Genomic DNA, 16,643 nt, shown 5'->3' with positions numbered 1-16,643 from the left:
AGGATGGGAAATAAACATTGAGGGCTATTGAGTGTTTAGGAAGGACAGACGGAAAGGAAAAGCTGGTGCAGTTGCATTGTTGATTAAAGATGATCTTGATACGCTATTGATGAAAGTTTGATGATATGGAATCTGCATGGGTCGAGTTAAGAAACAACAAGGGGCAAAATACATTGGTGGGGGCGGTATACAGACCACCAAATTGTAGTGGTAATTTTGGGAAAAGCAATAGACAGGAAATCAGAGATGCATGTATTAATGGAACATCTGTGATTATGGGCATCTTTAATTTGCATGTACATTGGGAGTCAAATTAGTCACAGTACAATAGAGGAGGAATTACTGGAACGCATACAGGATGGTTTTCTGAAGCAATATGTTGAGGAACCAACAAAGGATCAGGCCATATTGGACTGCGTGCTGTGCAATGAGAAAGGATTAGTTGGCAATTTAGTTGAAAGAGAACCCTTGGGGATGAGTGACCATAATATTTGGCAGAATTCTTTGTCAAGATGGATAATGATGGGGTTGATTCTGAAACCAGAGTCCTGAATCGCAATAAAGGTAACTATGATGGTATGAGACATAAATTGGCCATGATGGACTCGGAAACATTTCTGAAAGGAAAGACAGTGGACAGGCAATGGCAAGTATTTAAAGAACGAATAGGTGAACACCAGAGGTTGTTTATTCCTGTTCGGCGCAAGAGTGGTAAGGGAATTGTGGCCAAACCATGGCTTACAAGGGAAATTAGAGATAGTATCAGATTCAAGGATGAAGCAAACAAATTGGCAAGAAAAAGCAATAGGCCTGAGGATTGGGAGCAGTTTAAAATTCAACAAAGGAGGCCCAAAGGATTAAGAAGGGAAAAATAGAGTATGAAAGTAAGCTAGCAGGGAACATAAAAACTGACTGTAAAAGTTTCTATAGATATGTAAAAAGAAAATGATTGACAAAAATGAATGTAGGCCCCTTACAGTCAGAATTGGGAGAATTCATAATGAGAAATAATGAAATGGCTGAGGAATTAAATTTGTACTTTGCTTCAGTCTTTACAGAGGAAGACATGAATAATGTGCCAGAAGGTCTGAGAGAAACAATTTTCAGTAAGGAGCTGAAGGAAATCAGCATTAGTAGAGAAATGGTATTGGGGAAATTGATGGGATTGAAGGTGGATAAATCTCTGGATCCTGATAATCTTCATCCCAGAGTACTTAAGGAAGTGGCCCTGGAAATAGTAGATCCATTGTTGGTTATTTTACAAGATTCTTTGCACTCTGGGCTGGTTCCTACAGATTGGAGAGTAGGTAATGTAAGCCCGCTATTCAAAAATGGAGGAGAGAGAAAACAGGGAACTATAGACCAGTGAGCCTAATGTCGATACTGGGAAAGTTGCAGAAGTCCATTAACAATTATTTCATAACTCAGCATTTGGAAGGCAGAGGTATAATCAGACAAAGTCAGCATAGATTTACAAGAGGGAATCATCTTTGATGAATCTATTGGAATTCTTTGAGGATGTAACTAGTAGAGATGACCGAGGAGAACCAGCGAATGTGGTTTATTTAGACTTTCAGAAGGCTTTTGACAAGGTCTCACTTAACAGACTACTATGTAAAGTTAAATCACATGGGATTGCAGGTAACGTCTTGAGATGGATAGAAAGCAAAGATTTAGCATAAATGGGTCTTTTTCTGGTTGGCAGTCAGTGACTAGTGGGGTTCCACAAGGATCTGTGCTAGGACCCCAACTGTTCACACTATATATTAGTGATTTGGAAGCGGGAACCGAATGTACTATCTCCAAATTTGCAGATGATACGAAGTTGGGTGGGAGGATGAGCTGTGAAGAGGATGCAGAGATGCTTCAGCGTGATTTGGACAGACTGAGCGTGTGGGCATCTGCATGGCTGATGCAGTATAATGTGGATAAATGTGAGGTTATCCAGTTTGGTAGCAATATTAGGAAGACAGATTATTACTTGAATAGGTGTAAATTGAGAGAGATGGATACTCAACGAGACCTTGAAGTCCTTGTGCATCAGTCGCCGAAAGTAAGCATGCAGGTACAGCAGGCAGTAAAGGCGACAAATGGTGTGTTGGCCTTCATAGCAAGAGGATTTGAGTATAGGGATAGGGATGTTTTGCTGCAATCATACAGGGCATCAGTGAGGCCACACCTGGGGTATGGTGTGCAGTTTTGGTGTCCTTATCTGAGGAAAGATGTACTTGCTATAGAGGGAGTACAGCAAAGGTTCACCAGGCTGATTCCTGGGATGGCAGGTCTGTCAATTGAGGACAAACTAAGTCGGTTAGGATTATATTCACTGGAATTTAGAAGAGTCAGAGGGGATCTCATAGAAACTTATAAAATTCAAACAAGGTTAGACAGATTCAGAAAGAATGTTCCCAATGGTGGGGAGTCCAGAACTAGGGGTCATAGTTTGAGAATAAGGGATAAACCTTTTAGAACTGAGGCGAGGAGAAATTTCTTCATCCAGAGGGTGGTGAATGTGCAGAATTCACTACCATCAAATGTCGCTGAGGCCAAAACATTGTCTGATTTCATGAAGAAATTAGATTTCGCTCTTGGAGCTAAAAGGATCAAGGGATATGGGAGGAAGAAGGGTTCAGGATCTTGAATTCGATGATCAGCCATGATCAAGATGAATGGTGGAGCAGGCTCGAAGGGCCAAATGGCCTACTCCTGCTTCTAGTTTCTATGAGGAGAGAGTTCTAGAGAGGCAGAGAGATTTGGGGAGAAAATTCCAAACCTTAGTGCCATGACAGCTAAAGGCACAGCCAGTAAATAGTAGAGCAATTCAAATTGGAAATTTGCAGGAGGGCAGAATTGGAGAGGCACAAGGTCCCAGAGGGTGGTTACAGAAATCGAGAAAGCTGAGGTCATGGATGGTTTTGAATACAAGAATGAGAATTTTTTACATTGTGGCTTTTCCAAACTAGGAACCATTTTTTTTCTGTGAGCACAGGGGCGATAGGAGAATGGACGTTCTGAGCAAAATAATGTTTATGGTCAGTGGAAAATGGGATGTTGGCCTGGAGTGTATTAGAGCAGTCACATCTCGAGGAAACCAAAGGCATAGGTGAGGGTTTCACCACCAATTGACCTCAGGTGGGGCCAGAGATTGTAGTGCTACGAAGGTGGAAGTAAGCAGCTTTAGTGATGGAGCAAATATATGGTGAAAAGCTCATCCTATTGTCAAACAGAATTCCAAGGTTGCTAACTGTCTCAGACAGTGGCCTGGGAGATAATAGAATTGGTGAGGTACTACAACTTACCTCAATACCCTGGGCTGGAGGGACAAAAGATTCCTAATGCACATTGCTATCCATTAAGACCTTTTCCTCACTCAACATCTACACAGAACACTGCCCCTGCCCACGCCAGTCATTCAACATTAAGCACAAAATAAATGACCACTTGGGTAAAGCAGTACAGAATTTTGCTACCAGTGACACGCTATCCAGCATAAGTCAACACCTTCAGGAAAATAGAGAAAATTGGAAAAACAAATGTGTGAAAAGCATTCTAGCCAGAAGACTGAATAAATGGCACACAGCGCCCAGAACCAGGTAAAGTTTATAAACATCTTGCATTTGATTTTTACATACCTGTTGTTCCCCCACCCCCCCCAACCCCACATTCTTAAGGAGCTGTTACATTCAGCAAAAATTGTAAAAGGCCCAATGAAAATTTCTGCTAAAATAGGAAAAAGGATACTCTATCTAAAACACAGTGGCATGAGGCTTTTTGAGTCTAAACAATGCCAGAGTGGGTACAGTAGCAAAGCAGTCTTGAGTGTTAAACACGAATGTTAATCCAAATGCAACCCCACATCAACCCATAATTGCTTCTCACATACACTTTCACTATACAGTATCAAACAGAAAATTTCTGATCTTAAAAGACTTCCAAAAGGGAATCCGTAGCACACTCCCAATACAAGGCACTTACCCATTTGTGTTCTTGGTTGATGTGCCTACACTTGTGGATTTCCAAAATGCACTCCAAATTCAGACTGTTTCACAATTTCATCCACCTTTATTGAGGAAGGCAGAAAAGACAAAAGAAAATGGCGTTCAGCACTTGCTCCATGTAGGCAGTGATCAGGTAGGTGTCACCTGTGTTGGGACTTTTCAAACTTTATTCATTTAAATTATTTGGACACAAGACACAGAAAACTTCAGATACCAAAATTCGGCATCATAGCAAAGAGGGGAAGAATGCAGGAGAACAACAGTTACTGCTCACCAGAGAATAGGAAATAATTACAATGTCAAAAACATGAAGGAAGTATAACTACTCTGGCGAATGTTCAGTGTATTCATTCCATTGTCTTAATGTACAATATAGATTTCCTATAATTTCCAAAGTGAAGGAACAAGATCCAGGACTCAGTGCAGGTACAAAAGTCTAAAACAAAAGGGAGATTTCAACCTAGAGGTTTCCACATTAAGATGTTTTTGTTCATTTTGTCATAATAGATTTGAAAATCAGAGTCATAATTTTTTTAAAGAAAGCACAAAAGTATTCAAGTTTTAAAAAAGACATAACAAGAGGCAATTAACATACTAAATTAAGTTATTGTCCCAGAGAATGAAGAAGCTATTTGTACGCTTCTCTAATTAGTCAAAAACTGGTGGGGTGAAAGCTGTATGGACTGTTGGGTCATTGTGCGGTCAGGAACTGGAATGTATCGACTGTCAGTATGATAGAAACCGATTCAATTGTGGCTTTCAAAAGGGAATTGGACAATTACCTGAAGAGATTAAAAAATTGTAACGTTATGAAGTAGGGAAAGGGAATGGAACCAGCTGAGTAGTTCATGCAGGGAACCAGCATAGACAACAGGCTGAATGGCCTCCTCTTGTGCGGTAACCATTCTATGATTCGAATTTGCACCAACACAAGACAACTAATCCAAATGATTTATCTGTGCTTTAATTTTGTGTTTTAATTGAAATCATAATGAATAATTTTGACATCTCATTTAGCTATCTCAGCCACTGTCTCAGAACAAACCTAAGCTTGGGAACCACCTTATCCACAATCAAATATTTGCCAAAACTTACGCACTATCAAAAATTTCCAATTCCTCTTTGAAGTAAAATCACAAGCTTCTAGATGAAATGAAACTCTCTGGATGTGCACATGTACTCCAAGTGTACTCCCTGCACAGCAATCATCTGACATAGTTATTACTTGTCTCATCACCACAGGAGAACTTTAACTGTATTTAAATGTCAATGCTCTAGCTGGAAGATGCTAGTGCCTCGTTAAATCTATTAAGTACAATTTAATTTTATAACCTCATCTCCCACTCACAGCTGAGACTATAAAGGTAATTCTGCTTAATCCATGTGGAATAAAGTGCTACATTAATTTTACCATATTGGACAGAAAAATTGTGATACCAACCTGGTTTTAATTATATTGAGAACAAGGATTGATATGATTTTCATCTTTGAGGCATGATCGTTCCCCTGGGAGATGAGATGATGTATTTTAGTTCAGGAAGTGCCAGCCCTGGCTCAATGATGGACCTCGTACCTCAGAGTCATTCACGGCAAAGGAGGAGGCTGTTCCTTCCGCCCATCAAGTCTATGCCGGCTTCCCGCAGTGATCCAGTCAGTCCCATTCCCATGCTTGGTCCCCATAGCCCTACAAGTTTATCATCTTATTTCCTTTTGAAAGCACTGATTGTTTCAGTATCTACCACCTTCGCAGACAGCGAGTTCGAGGTCATTACCAGTCACTGCATTAAAAAGGTCATCATATTCCCCCCTATATGTACCTCTTGCCCAAAATCATAAATCTATATCCCCTAACCCCTGTAAAAATCAGTTCTCCTTAATTAGCTCAAACCTCTCCAAGCACCTTTTGATTACATTCCCCCGATTAAGGATTCTAGAACTGTAAAAATCATTGATGTTAGACTAATTGTAGTTGTTAGGACTGTCCTTACACCCTTTCTTCAATAAACGTGTCACATTTGCCACTCTCCAATCCTCTGGCACCTACCCCATATCTAGGGATGGTTTGAAAAATTAAAATCCACCTTGCTGCTAACTCTACCCCAACTTCATTTGGCAATCTGGGATGCAAGCTATCCAGACCAGGCGACTTATTTACCCCAAGTACAGCCTGCCTTTGCAGTAACACCTCCCTTTCAATCTTCACACTATCCATTGCCTCCACTTCCAAAGTATTTATTGGAAGGTCCCTCTTCCTTAGTAAACACCGATGCAAAGAACTTATCAACTATTGTGACCTCGCCCACACTTCTAAGCATATAATTGCCTTCTTTCTCAATAGGACCCACTGTACCTCTTACTATTTACATGCTCGTAGACAATTTTTGGGTTCCCTTTTTTGTTGACTGCCAATCTAATCTCAAACTCTCTCTTTGCCAGTGTTATTTTCCTTGTCATCTTCCCTCTCAACCTACTATATTTGACCTGGTTTTCAGCTGAAGATTTATACCCTCCTTTCTTTGTTTCATCATCCCCCAATCTCCTTTGTCATTCAAGCAGCCCCAATTTTGACTCACTTAATTTTTGCCCTTGTTGGAGTGCACCTAGCCTCTACCCAAAGCATCTCTTCCTTAAAGATCATTCATTGTTCTGTTACACTTTTTCCTGTCAGCCTCTGGTTCCATTTTATCCTGGCTAGATCGCTTTTAGTCACATTAAACTTCGCTCTCTTCCAATTTAGCAACTCTATTTTAGATTGTTCCTTGCTATTCTCCATTACTAATCTAAACCTTATTATACAATGATCACTCTTATTCAAATGTTTCCCCACAGACATCAGATCTAACCACATCTCCCTTCTAGCTGGCCCAAGAACACGATGATCACGGAAGATCCTCCCCACTCCTTGCCCTTTATTCCTATCCCAATCATATTGCAGTAATTAAAGTTCCCCAGTATCATCACTATATAGATCTTGGACATCCCTGACTTCCCTGTAGATTTATTCCTCAATCTCTCTCTCACTACTTGAAAGCCTATAGAATATCACAAATAGAGTGATTTGCTCCCCAACTCTAACCAAATAGATTCTGTCCTTGTCCCCTCAAGGAAATCCTCTTTCCAAAACCAATGACTTCTCTAATCATTACTGTCATGTCCACTTCCTTTTTTCCCTTCTCTATATTTTCTGAACATTTTATGTCCTTGTATATGAATTGCCCAGTCCTCACCATTTTTAATTCCCGTTTCCGTTATTGCCAATACATCATATTCCCCCACGGCTGCATGCGACTCACCAACCTTATTCACCACACTGTGTTTGCATTCATGTATTCTAGTCCTGTCTTTTGCATTCCTCGTAGTTCTTTTCAGTCCCCTCCTATCTATTTTTTACAATTCATTTACGGAATGTGGGCATCATTGTCTGGCCAGCATTTATTGCCCATCCCTAGTTGCCCATGAGAAGGTAGTAGTGAGCTGCCTTCTTGAACCGCTGCAGTCCGTGAGGTGCAAGTACATGTACAGTGTTGCTCGGGAGAGAATTTCAGGATTTTGAACCCAGCGGCAATGAAGGAATGGCAATATATTTCCAAGTCAGGATGATGAGTGACTTGGAGAGGAACCTCAAGGTCGTGGTGTTCCCAAGTATCGGCTGCCTTTTCTTCTAGATGGTAGTGGTCGTGGGTTTGGAAGGTGATACCAAAGGAACCTTGGTGAGCTCCTGCAGCACATCATGTAGATGTTCCTACTTCCTTCTCTAGGACTGTCAAACATTCATTTTTATGGCATTTGCTACCCAATAAACCTGTAGGACTTTAACCTGGTGTTGTTAAAACTTACTGAGTTTAAACCCTCCCAAGCACTTTAGTGAACATGCACACAAGGACATTGGCACCAGTCTTGTTAAGGTGCAACCTGTTCCTTTTGAGCAGGTGCCTTCTATCCCAAAATTGGTTCCAATTTCTCATGAACCTGAAGCCCTCCCTCCTGCACCATACTTCAAATAAACATTGATCCTCCTTATCTTCCTATCTCTACATGGCACAGGAGTAATCCAGAGATTACTACCCTCAAGGTTCTACTTTTTAAACTTACACTCTCCCTCCTGAAAATAAGACCTTAGGACCTCAATAGCAATGTGTACCACAATTTCTGGCTCACACCCTTCCCCCTACAAATACTTTGAATCCTCTGATTGTTTCATTATGCTATTTCCCAGCCTGATCCTTCATAGCTGTGATCAGCCCCTGTGCTCTCTCCAGTCCCGTTCCATCACAGCTGTCGCTGGTCACTGTACTCTCTCCCATCCTACTCCTTCATAGCTCTCGTCTCTCTTTGATTTGATTTATTTTCACATGTATTAGTATACAGTGAAAAGTATTGCTTCTTGCAAGCAATACAGACAAAACATACCGTTCATAGAGAAGGAAAGAAGAGAGTGCAAGATATAGGGGAGAATTTTACCATTTTGAGCCTAAGTGCCGAATCTGGGCGTCAAATAGACCCGCGCCTGGAATCCTCTTTGCAGCGCGCCCGGAATCCTCTTTGCAGCACGCCCATACGCGTTTTGCTGGCTCCAGCCCGATCTGCACCGTGCCTTAGTGCTGGTGGACCGATCGGAGCTCTGAACTGCGCATGCGCAGTTCGAAAAAAATCTGACAGAGCTCGCCCGGGCGCGAAAAAAAAAACAGAAAGCGGAGAGCGGCTCTCTGACGTTCATCCTCTGGTCGGGGTGGGGGGGATCGGCTGCCAGTCTGCAGCCGATCCCTCCTGCCGGAGTGGACGTGCAGCCATGCCATCCCACGAAACCTTCAGGACGAAGCGATTCCTCGCTAAGATAATGAAGTGGAACCGGCCGATTCCACAGTGTAAAGGGATACACCATCACTGGTACACTATCAGCCACAGCCATCTCTCCCACTCTCTTGCCCCTGCAGGGAAGTGTAATCTGTGGCTGGTAGTGTACCAGTGATGGTGTATCCCTTTACACTGTGGAATCGGCCGGTTCTGCTTCATCTTCTTAGCGAGGAATCGCTTCATCCTGAAGGTTTCGTGGGGTGGCACGGCCGCACGTCCACTCCGGCAGGAGAGATCGGCCGCAGGCAGGCAGCCGATTCCCCCCACCGACCAGAGGATGAAACGTCACCCCCCCCTCCCCCCCGGGGATGAGACGTCACACCCCCTCACCTACCTACCCCCCCAAGAGGATGAGACGACACACCCCCTTTCCCTGCCCCCCCCCCCCCCCCCTCCTGACCAGAGGATGACCTGGGTCAAAGAGCCGTTGCAGTCTCTGATCCCGCTCTTCGGAAGCTGCAGCAGCAACTTCAGACTTTTATTTTGCAGGTCGGTAACAGCGCAGGCGCGGATCGGGCCAGAAGACGGTAAAGTGGGATTTGGCGGTAGAGTTGGGCGCGTGATTCATTAAGTCGATTTAAATGCATGCAAATGCATTTAAATCGTCGGGCCACCCGATTCGGGTGCGGGCCCGTTATCGGGCGCGAAGCTTTGGTAAAATCAGGCCCATAGTGTTACAGTCATAGCTAGGGTATAAAGAAAGATCAACTTAATAAGAGGTAGGTCCATTCAAATGTCTGATGGCACAGGGAAGACGCTGTTCTTGAGTCGGTTGGTACATGACCTCAGACATTTGTATCTTTTTCCCGACGAAAGAAGGTGGAAGAGAGAATGTCCAGGTGCGTGGGGTCCTTAATTATGCTGGCTGTTTTTCCAAGGCAGCGTGAAGTGTAGACAGTGTCAATGGATGGGAGGCTGATTTGCGTGATGGATTGGGCTACATTCACGGCCTTTTGTAGTTTCTTGCGGACTTGGGTAGAGCAGGAGCCATACCAAGCTGTGATACAACCAAAAAGAATGCTTTCTATGGTGCATCTGCAAAAGTTGGAGAGAGTTGTAGCGGACATGCCAAATTTCCTTAGTCTTCTGAGAAAGTAGAGGCATTGGTGGGCTTTCTTAATTATAGTGTCGGCATGGGGAGACCAGGACAGGTTGGTGGTGATCTGGACACCTAAAAACTTGAAGCTCTCGACCATTTCTACTTTGTCTCCATTGATGTAGACAGGGGCATGTTGTCCACTATGCTTTCTGAAGTCGATGACAATCTCTGCGCTCTCTCCCATGTCCACTCCTTCCTAGCTCTCTCCAGTGTCTGTATTCTCTCCGAGGCCCATTCTTCTACAGCTCTGTCAGCAGACTCATTCCAAAGATTTGAGCGCTTAATCTAAAGGATACCTCAGCGCAGTACAGAGGGACAGTTACACTGTTTGAGGTGCTATCCTTTCAAATAAGATATTAAACTGAGGCCACATCTGCCGTCTCAGATTGCCATAAAAGATCTCACAGCACTACCTGAAGAGTTCACCTATGATTCAGCCAATATTTATTCTTCACTACCACTTAAAAATGGCCATGGCCATTTTTCACATATGCTCATTGGATCTTGCTCTGCACAAATTGTCACCTCATTTGCCTTCGTTAAAACAGAATACTTTATTGGCTGTGAAGCACTTTTTGAGGTCATGAGAATATTGAAGGAGCTATATACATCAAGTTTTCTTTTCAATATGCCTGAAATGTCTTATAATCATGTTGATTTTCCAAAAATCCGGAAAAGAACGGCTGCAGGGGAGGTCTGCTTGCTGGCATTGTAGCCTTGATCTCATGTGAATTTGTTTGAGAGAGAGGAAAACGTTACACGGTCATAGATTTTTCTTATTAGTATAAAAGCACAAAATTAAACTGCCAACTTAGGCTTCCTCCCCAAGCGCATTGGGATGACTTCCCTAAGTCATGCAAAAGTGACAGGGAAAAACATAATCTGAAAGACTTCAAATGATGTTAGCATTAAGAGGATGCTCACATTTATCAAAAGGAACAAATATGGGAATATGAAGCCCTGAACTGGTTTTTCTGGGCATTATACCAGTCATCAACACAGGGATCCTGCTGGGCACATGCAAATATGGCAAGGATGACTGAAGCTGACATACCATGTCATATATGCAACAATATGATCGGTAGCACTACCAGAATCTTTCCAATTTTCAATAATCAGTCAATCAGTTCAGCTGCCAACACTTACTACATTTTTTAGACCTGCCCACAGAAAATCTACCTGACCACATGGAAGGAGAATTAAATGCTCCCATGAATTGATTTTACGATCCCTTTGTTGCCGTGAACACTCCTTAATCCTGGAATAGATCAGCTAATTGACTTGCTGACACCCACTGCATACTGCAGCACTATTATTCTTCTGCTAAACTGCTTGCGTCCCTAAAGACCAAGAAACCTAATTGCTGCCAAATAAAAGACGGAGTCAGATATCGGATGATCATGAATTGTAACAGGGAGGCAAAGTGCTTAATGGGTATGATCACCTAGTAGTACTGATCCTGGACTAGAAACCCAGGCATTGAGAGTTCAAACCCCATTCCTACTCATCACTTCAATCCCACGCGATGCATTTGACTCAATGCCCTCAAAGTAACTCGGATTGAGAAACTTCCCAAAAGAAGGAAAAGTGCAACATTTGTAATGTTATACAGCAGATCCCGCCATAGCAGGCTCCCCGGTTTGATTTTTTTTTAAAATGAGATGTGGGCTTTGCCAGCAAGACCCATATTTATTGTCCGTCCCGGTCAAGCACAACAGAGACAGACTAGTGGAAACTTACTAAGTGAAAATGTGTTTTTATTTCAAAGTTTTGCACCAGTATTTGTAGATTTAGGATGATGCAATTGTGCCCAGATGTTTCTAGAAATTGTGAATCAGCAACTCACTGTTCGAGTTTAGCTCAATAATGAAACGTGTCACAATCCCAGTGTGAGGGGCCATAAACCAAAATAACAAAATTTATTGAATGACCACCGCCCCCCAAATAAATTACGAAAATCTCGCTTTTTATGACTTTGACACAAATCAGAACCAACAATAAACATGAATTAACAGGCAAATGATATTTCAAATAAAAAAGGTAAATTTCACTTTAAATTGATGATACATTTTACACAACAGCACGTCACTCCCTGCAGAGCTGTGGCACCTCAGCAATTCCAAAGTTCTCTAACTTGGCCTCTGCTTTCTAGGATCTCTTAATTTCACTCAATTCATCTTCAAGTCACATTTACTAAGAGCCATATTCCATTAGAGGTACCTGGAGACTGTCTTCACCTAAACAGCACATTCCTGCCAAACTTCCTCAGCTAGGTTCACAACAATCTTGATAACACAGGTTCCCAAAGACTCCTTTATCCATCCCTTTAATAAGCCCTGTTAACAGTCTGACCTGCTCTGGCAAAACTATAGCAAAAGTAAAATTATCCAATTCATAATTTGTAAATTGAGTTTGTGTCTTTATATGCCCTGTTTGTGAACAGAATTCACACTTCATAATTCATAATCGGGGAAGGCAGGATCAGGATATTGAATTTGATGATCTGCCATGATCAAAATGGTTGGTGGAGCAGGCTCAAATTCTATTTTCTATGTAACAACATCTTTGGTTTTCTATCCTGGTTAACAGTATTACACACAAGCAGGTCCTTGTTAAAGTGCTTTTTCTGTTCTCACCTCTACTGCTGCTTTTTGTCAGCCAGCCACACAGCTTCTCATCTTAATCACTCTCTTCTCGCTACTGATTTCAGGTAAACAGTCGCCATGTCATATGCACCACTATTTATTAATATCCAAGAAAATTACAATTTATCTCCTTACAATTGAAGAAAAATCCTTTTCAAATATTCTTAGGGTAGGACGTTAAGGATGGCAAGCAATTGACTCTCGCCATCCTGAGCGTCGGCGCGTAGTGCACATCTGCCAATTCTGGAACTCTCACTGCCATTTAACGCTCATTTAAGCATTGACTGGCAGTGGGCAGGACTTCAGTCAACCCATAAAAGGAAGTTTTGCCCATGAGAGCTGTCAGCCAATCTGAATGGTTGGCAGCTCTCCAACCCAGCCACATACAGCACTGCAGTGGCCAGAAATAGTACAGTAAGAAGTCTCACAACACCAGGTTAAAGTCCAACAAGTTTATTTGGTAGCACAAGCCACTAGCTTTCAGAGCGCTGCTCCTTCGTCAGGTAAGTGGGAATTCTGTTCACAAACAGGGCATATAAAGACACAAACTCAATTTACAAAATAATGGTTGGAATGCGAGTCTTTACAGGTAATCAAGTCTTAAAGGTACAGACAATGTGAGTGGAGAGAGCGTTAAGCACAGGTTAAAGAGATGTGTATTGTCTCCACACAGGACAGTTAGTGAGATTTTGCAAGCCAAGTCAAGTCGTGGGGGTTACAGATAGTGTGACATGAACCCAAAATCCCGGTTGAGACTGTCCTCATGTGTGCGGAACTTGGCTATCAGTTTCTGCTCAGCGATTCTGCGTTGTGTGTCGTGAAGGCCGCCTTGGAGAATGCTTACCCGAAAATCAGAGGCCAAATGCCCGTGACCGCTGAAGTGTTCCCTGACAGGAAGAGAACACTCTTACCTGGTGATTGTCGAGCAGTGTTCATTCATCCGTTGTAGTAGTGTCTGCATGGTCTCCCCAATGTACCATGCCTCGGGACATCCTTTCCTGCAGCGTATCAAGTAGACAACGTTGGCCGAGTTGCAAGAGTATGTACCGTGTACCTGGTGGATGGTGTTCTCACGTGAGATGATGGCATCCGTGTTGATGATCCGGCACGTCTTGCAGAGGTTGCTGCAGCAGGGTTGTGCGGTGTTGTGGTCACTATTCTCCTGAAGGCTGGGTAGTTTGCTGCGGACGGTGGTCTGTTTGAGGTTGTGCGGTTGTTTGAAGGCAAGAAGTGGGGGTGTGGGGATGGCCTTGGCGAGATGAACGTTTGTGAGCAGAACTCCCACTTACCTGACGAAGGAGCAGCGCTCTGAAAGCTAGTGGCTTTTGCTACCAAATAAACCTGTGGGACTATAACCTGGTGTTGTGAGACTTCTTACTGTGTTTACCCCAGTCCAACGCCGGCCATCTCCACGTCAGAAATAGTACTGCAGTGTTGTACCTTCAATTAAATCCCAGAGTCCTGGGGCTGGCAGAGCAGGAGATGCCCTGGGGATTCAGGAGCGGGGGAGGGGGGGAATAAAGGCGTGGGGGGGGGGGGGCAGTGCTCCAATATCCTGAGGGGAGGACACCCCAACTTTGAGGGGGCCTTTATGGTCAGGCATTCCCCCACCTTCCCGCTCGAGATGGGGGAATGTTGTATTGTCACACTCCCACCCTATCCACACCCACCAGCATAAAAAGTGAGGATAGATGGGCAAAGGCCATTAAGTGATGATATAAGGGCCTTATAGATGAAAGGGTGTGATTCCTGCCTGAAGATCTGTCCATCCAACTGTGAAATTTATCTGGGTCAGGACAGGAGTGTTCCCAGGGAGAATCCCATCCATTCAATTTCATACTCCTCCCCCACCCGCGAATCCACCTTGGAGGGGGTGGGGGGGGGCATAAATTTCTATTGTTAAAAACAATTACAGATTCCACAAATGTTCCTTACCGCACTGCTTCCAAGTCAAAGACCATCACAAACATTTCATTTCCAGAATCTATGAATAGCTGGTTAGTAGATGTTCTTGGGGAGATGTTCAGACAAGGGAGTGCTGGGAGTTGGATATGATATATTTAATAGTGTTTAAAGGTCATTCCAAGAACGTAGCAAAATGAAGATGGGTCCCTTGCGACAAATCGTAGGCTACGGCAGAGAGAGACGGGGACAGACAGCATGAAATCATGATGTGACCAGTCCAATGTTAGTAGGCAGGAATGAGTGATGCTGTAGACGCATTGGCAGCAAGTGTATTACATGTTTAAGCACAAAAGGCATGCATGACATAAGTAACATATCCAAATAATGTTACAGGAAGTGTGACACTTACAGAAATAGTACATACAAGACTAAAATACAGACCAGCGTCACTGGTATTCAGCTATTTAGGGATTCTAAATGAGGAGACTGAATTAACACCCAATTAAGCAATGTTGCTTTAGTTATGCAGTTCCTCATATCACTGGACTCCAACTCCTTCAAAATACTTTCTACACCTGACAAATATAGAATCTTCAAAATTTACTGAATGCAATTCTCAGTTTGCACGGTAGCACTGCAATACTGGGAGATGACATCTTGCAGATAAGACATTAAACAGAGATCCATCCCATCTACCTACTTAGGTTGGTGCATTAAACTCAATGGCATCACTCGATGCAGAGCAGGCAAATTCATTGTTAGCCTGGCTACTACCTGGCCTTCAACCAACAGCGTCAAAACAATAATCTGGTCATTTGTTTCCTTGGCGAGATTGCTGTTCACAAATTTGGTGACTATTTTTCAAGGTGACTGACAAAAGAAGCAATGGTGACATGATGAAAAACTACACTGCACGTTGCAGGATCTGGAATGCACACCAAAGAGCACGAAGACAGTTTCTCAAGTGTTGATTTCACAAGGGAATTGGATAAACATCCGGGGAGAACAAATTTGCAGGGCTACAGAGAAAAGTACAGGCGAGTGAGACTAGCAGAGTTACTCTCGCAGAGAGCAGACAGTGGCATGACTGGTTAAAGGCTTCCTTCTGTGCGTAACCATTTTATCATTCTACAGTTATAATGGCAACAACCGTTAGTTGCGAAGTCTTTTTGATGTCCTAAGCATGCACAAACTGCTACATAAATGCATCTTCTTTTACTTCATTGTAGTTTCTTTCAAAGAATTAAAATTTGGCATTAAATGGAATTATAAGAAGCTTGTCTGACGCATTAGTTAAAAACAGCCTTCTGTAAAACGAGTAGCATTACTCGGACTAAAACTAGTTCAACTGAACTACATTTTTGACCAGTATAAACTAGATTTGGATTATAACATCATTTTCAGAGTACTGAATTTCTGCTCCACTCCATACTCCACTACCTTGTTAATATGACTCACAAGGATAGAACTTCCCCAGAAAATGGGTCACTATTGGCAACAAAGAGAGACTTAGTAACAATCCACCAATTTCCCACACGTTATAGCAGTTATTTAGAAAAGATAAAATTAGCTCCTCCAGTAACCTTCCCATTCTCTGGGAAAGCTTCAAACTGATAACATGATATCATAACTGCTTCATCACCAACAAGAGAGGCATCAGGCTAGTTAGGTTGGGAGGAGCTTTGACTCGCATTTATACAGCACTTTTCATGACCACCGTCTGGAAAATATTGTGAGACGTTCAATGAACTACAATGAAGTGTAGTTACAGTTGGAATATAGGAAATACAGGATGCTAATTTGCAAACAGCAAGATCCCAAAAGGAGCTAGGAGATAATGATCAATTAGCCATGTTGGTTGAGGGGTAAACGTTAACCTGGACATCAGGGCGAACTCACCTACTGTTCGTCAAATAATGCCACTAGATTTTTCACATCCAATTAAGACAGTGCCTTGGTTTAACAGCTCATCGGTAAGAAAACACCTCCAATCGTGCAGACCTCCCTCAGTGCTGCACTGAAGTGTCAGCCTAGGTTATGTGCTCAAATCTCTGCAGTAATTCAAGAGGAGAGTTCTACCACTCAGCCACAGCAGACACTCAAAACTAATAAGTTTCAGCCAGTGCTGCATTCGGTTTAAGC

The 16,643-nt window shown here is 42.8% G+C and overlaps 1 protein-coding gene across 3 annotated transcripts in view; it reads right to left on the bottom strand.

The window, feature by feature from the left end:
* LOC144509870 (protein PALS2-like) overlaps nucleotides 1–16,643 on the bottom strand; it is a 136,090-nt gene that overhangs the window by 101,036 nt on the left and 18,411 nt on the right. For 2 of the 3 annotated variants that reach the window (XM_078238808.1, XM_078238798.1), the window contains exon 2: nucleotides 3,976–4,060. The exons of the other annotated variant lie outside the window; for it this stretch is intronic. In XM_078238808.1, coding sequence (XP_078094934.1) covers nucleotides 3,976–3,979 — 4 coding nt within the window. In that variant the 5' untranslated portion in view covers nucleotides 3,980–4,060. The remainder of the gene's footprint in view (nucleotides 1–3,975; nucleotides 4,061–16,643) is intronic. 3 annotated transcript variants of the gene reach the window in all.

The sequence above is a fragment of the Mustelus asterias genome, chromosome 2, assembly GCF_964213995.1.
Source record: "Mustelus asterias chromosome 2, sMusAst1.hap1.1, whole genome shotgun sequence".
In the NCBI taxonomy this organism is placed as follows: domain Eukaryota; kingdom Metazoa; phylum Chordata; class Chondrichthyes; order Carcharhiniformes; family Triakidae; genus Mustelus; species Mustelus asterias.
Note: the sequence above shows the minus strand (reverse complement) of the source record. Positions and strands in the feature narration are given on the sequence as shown.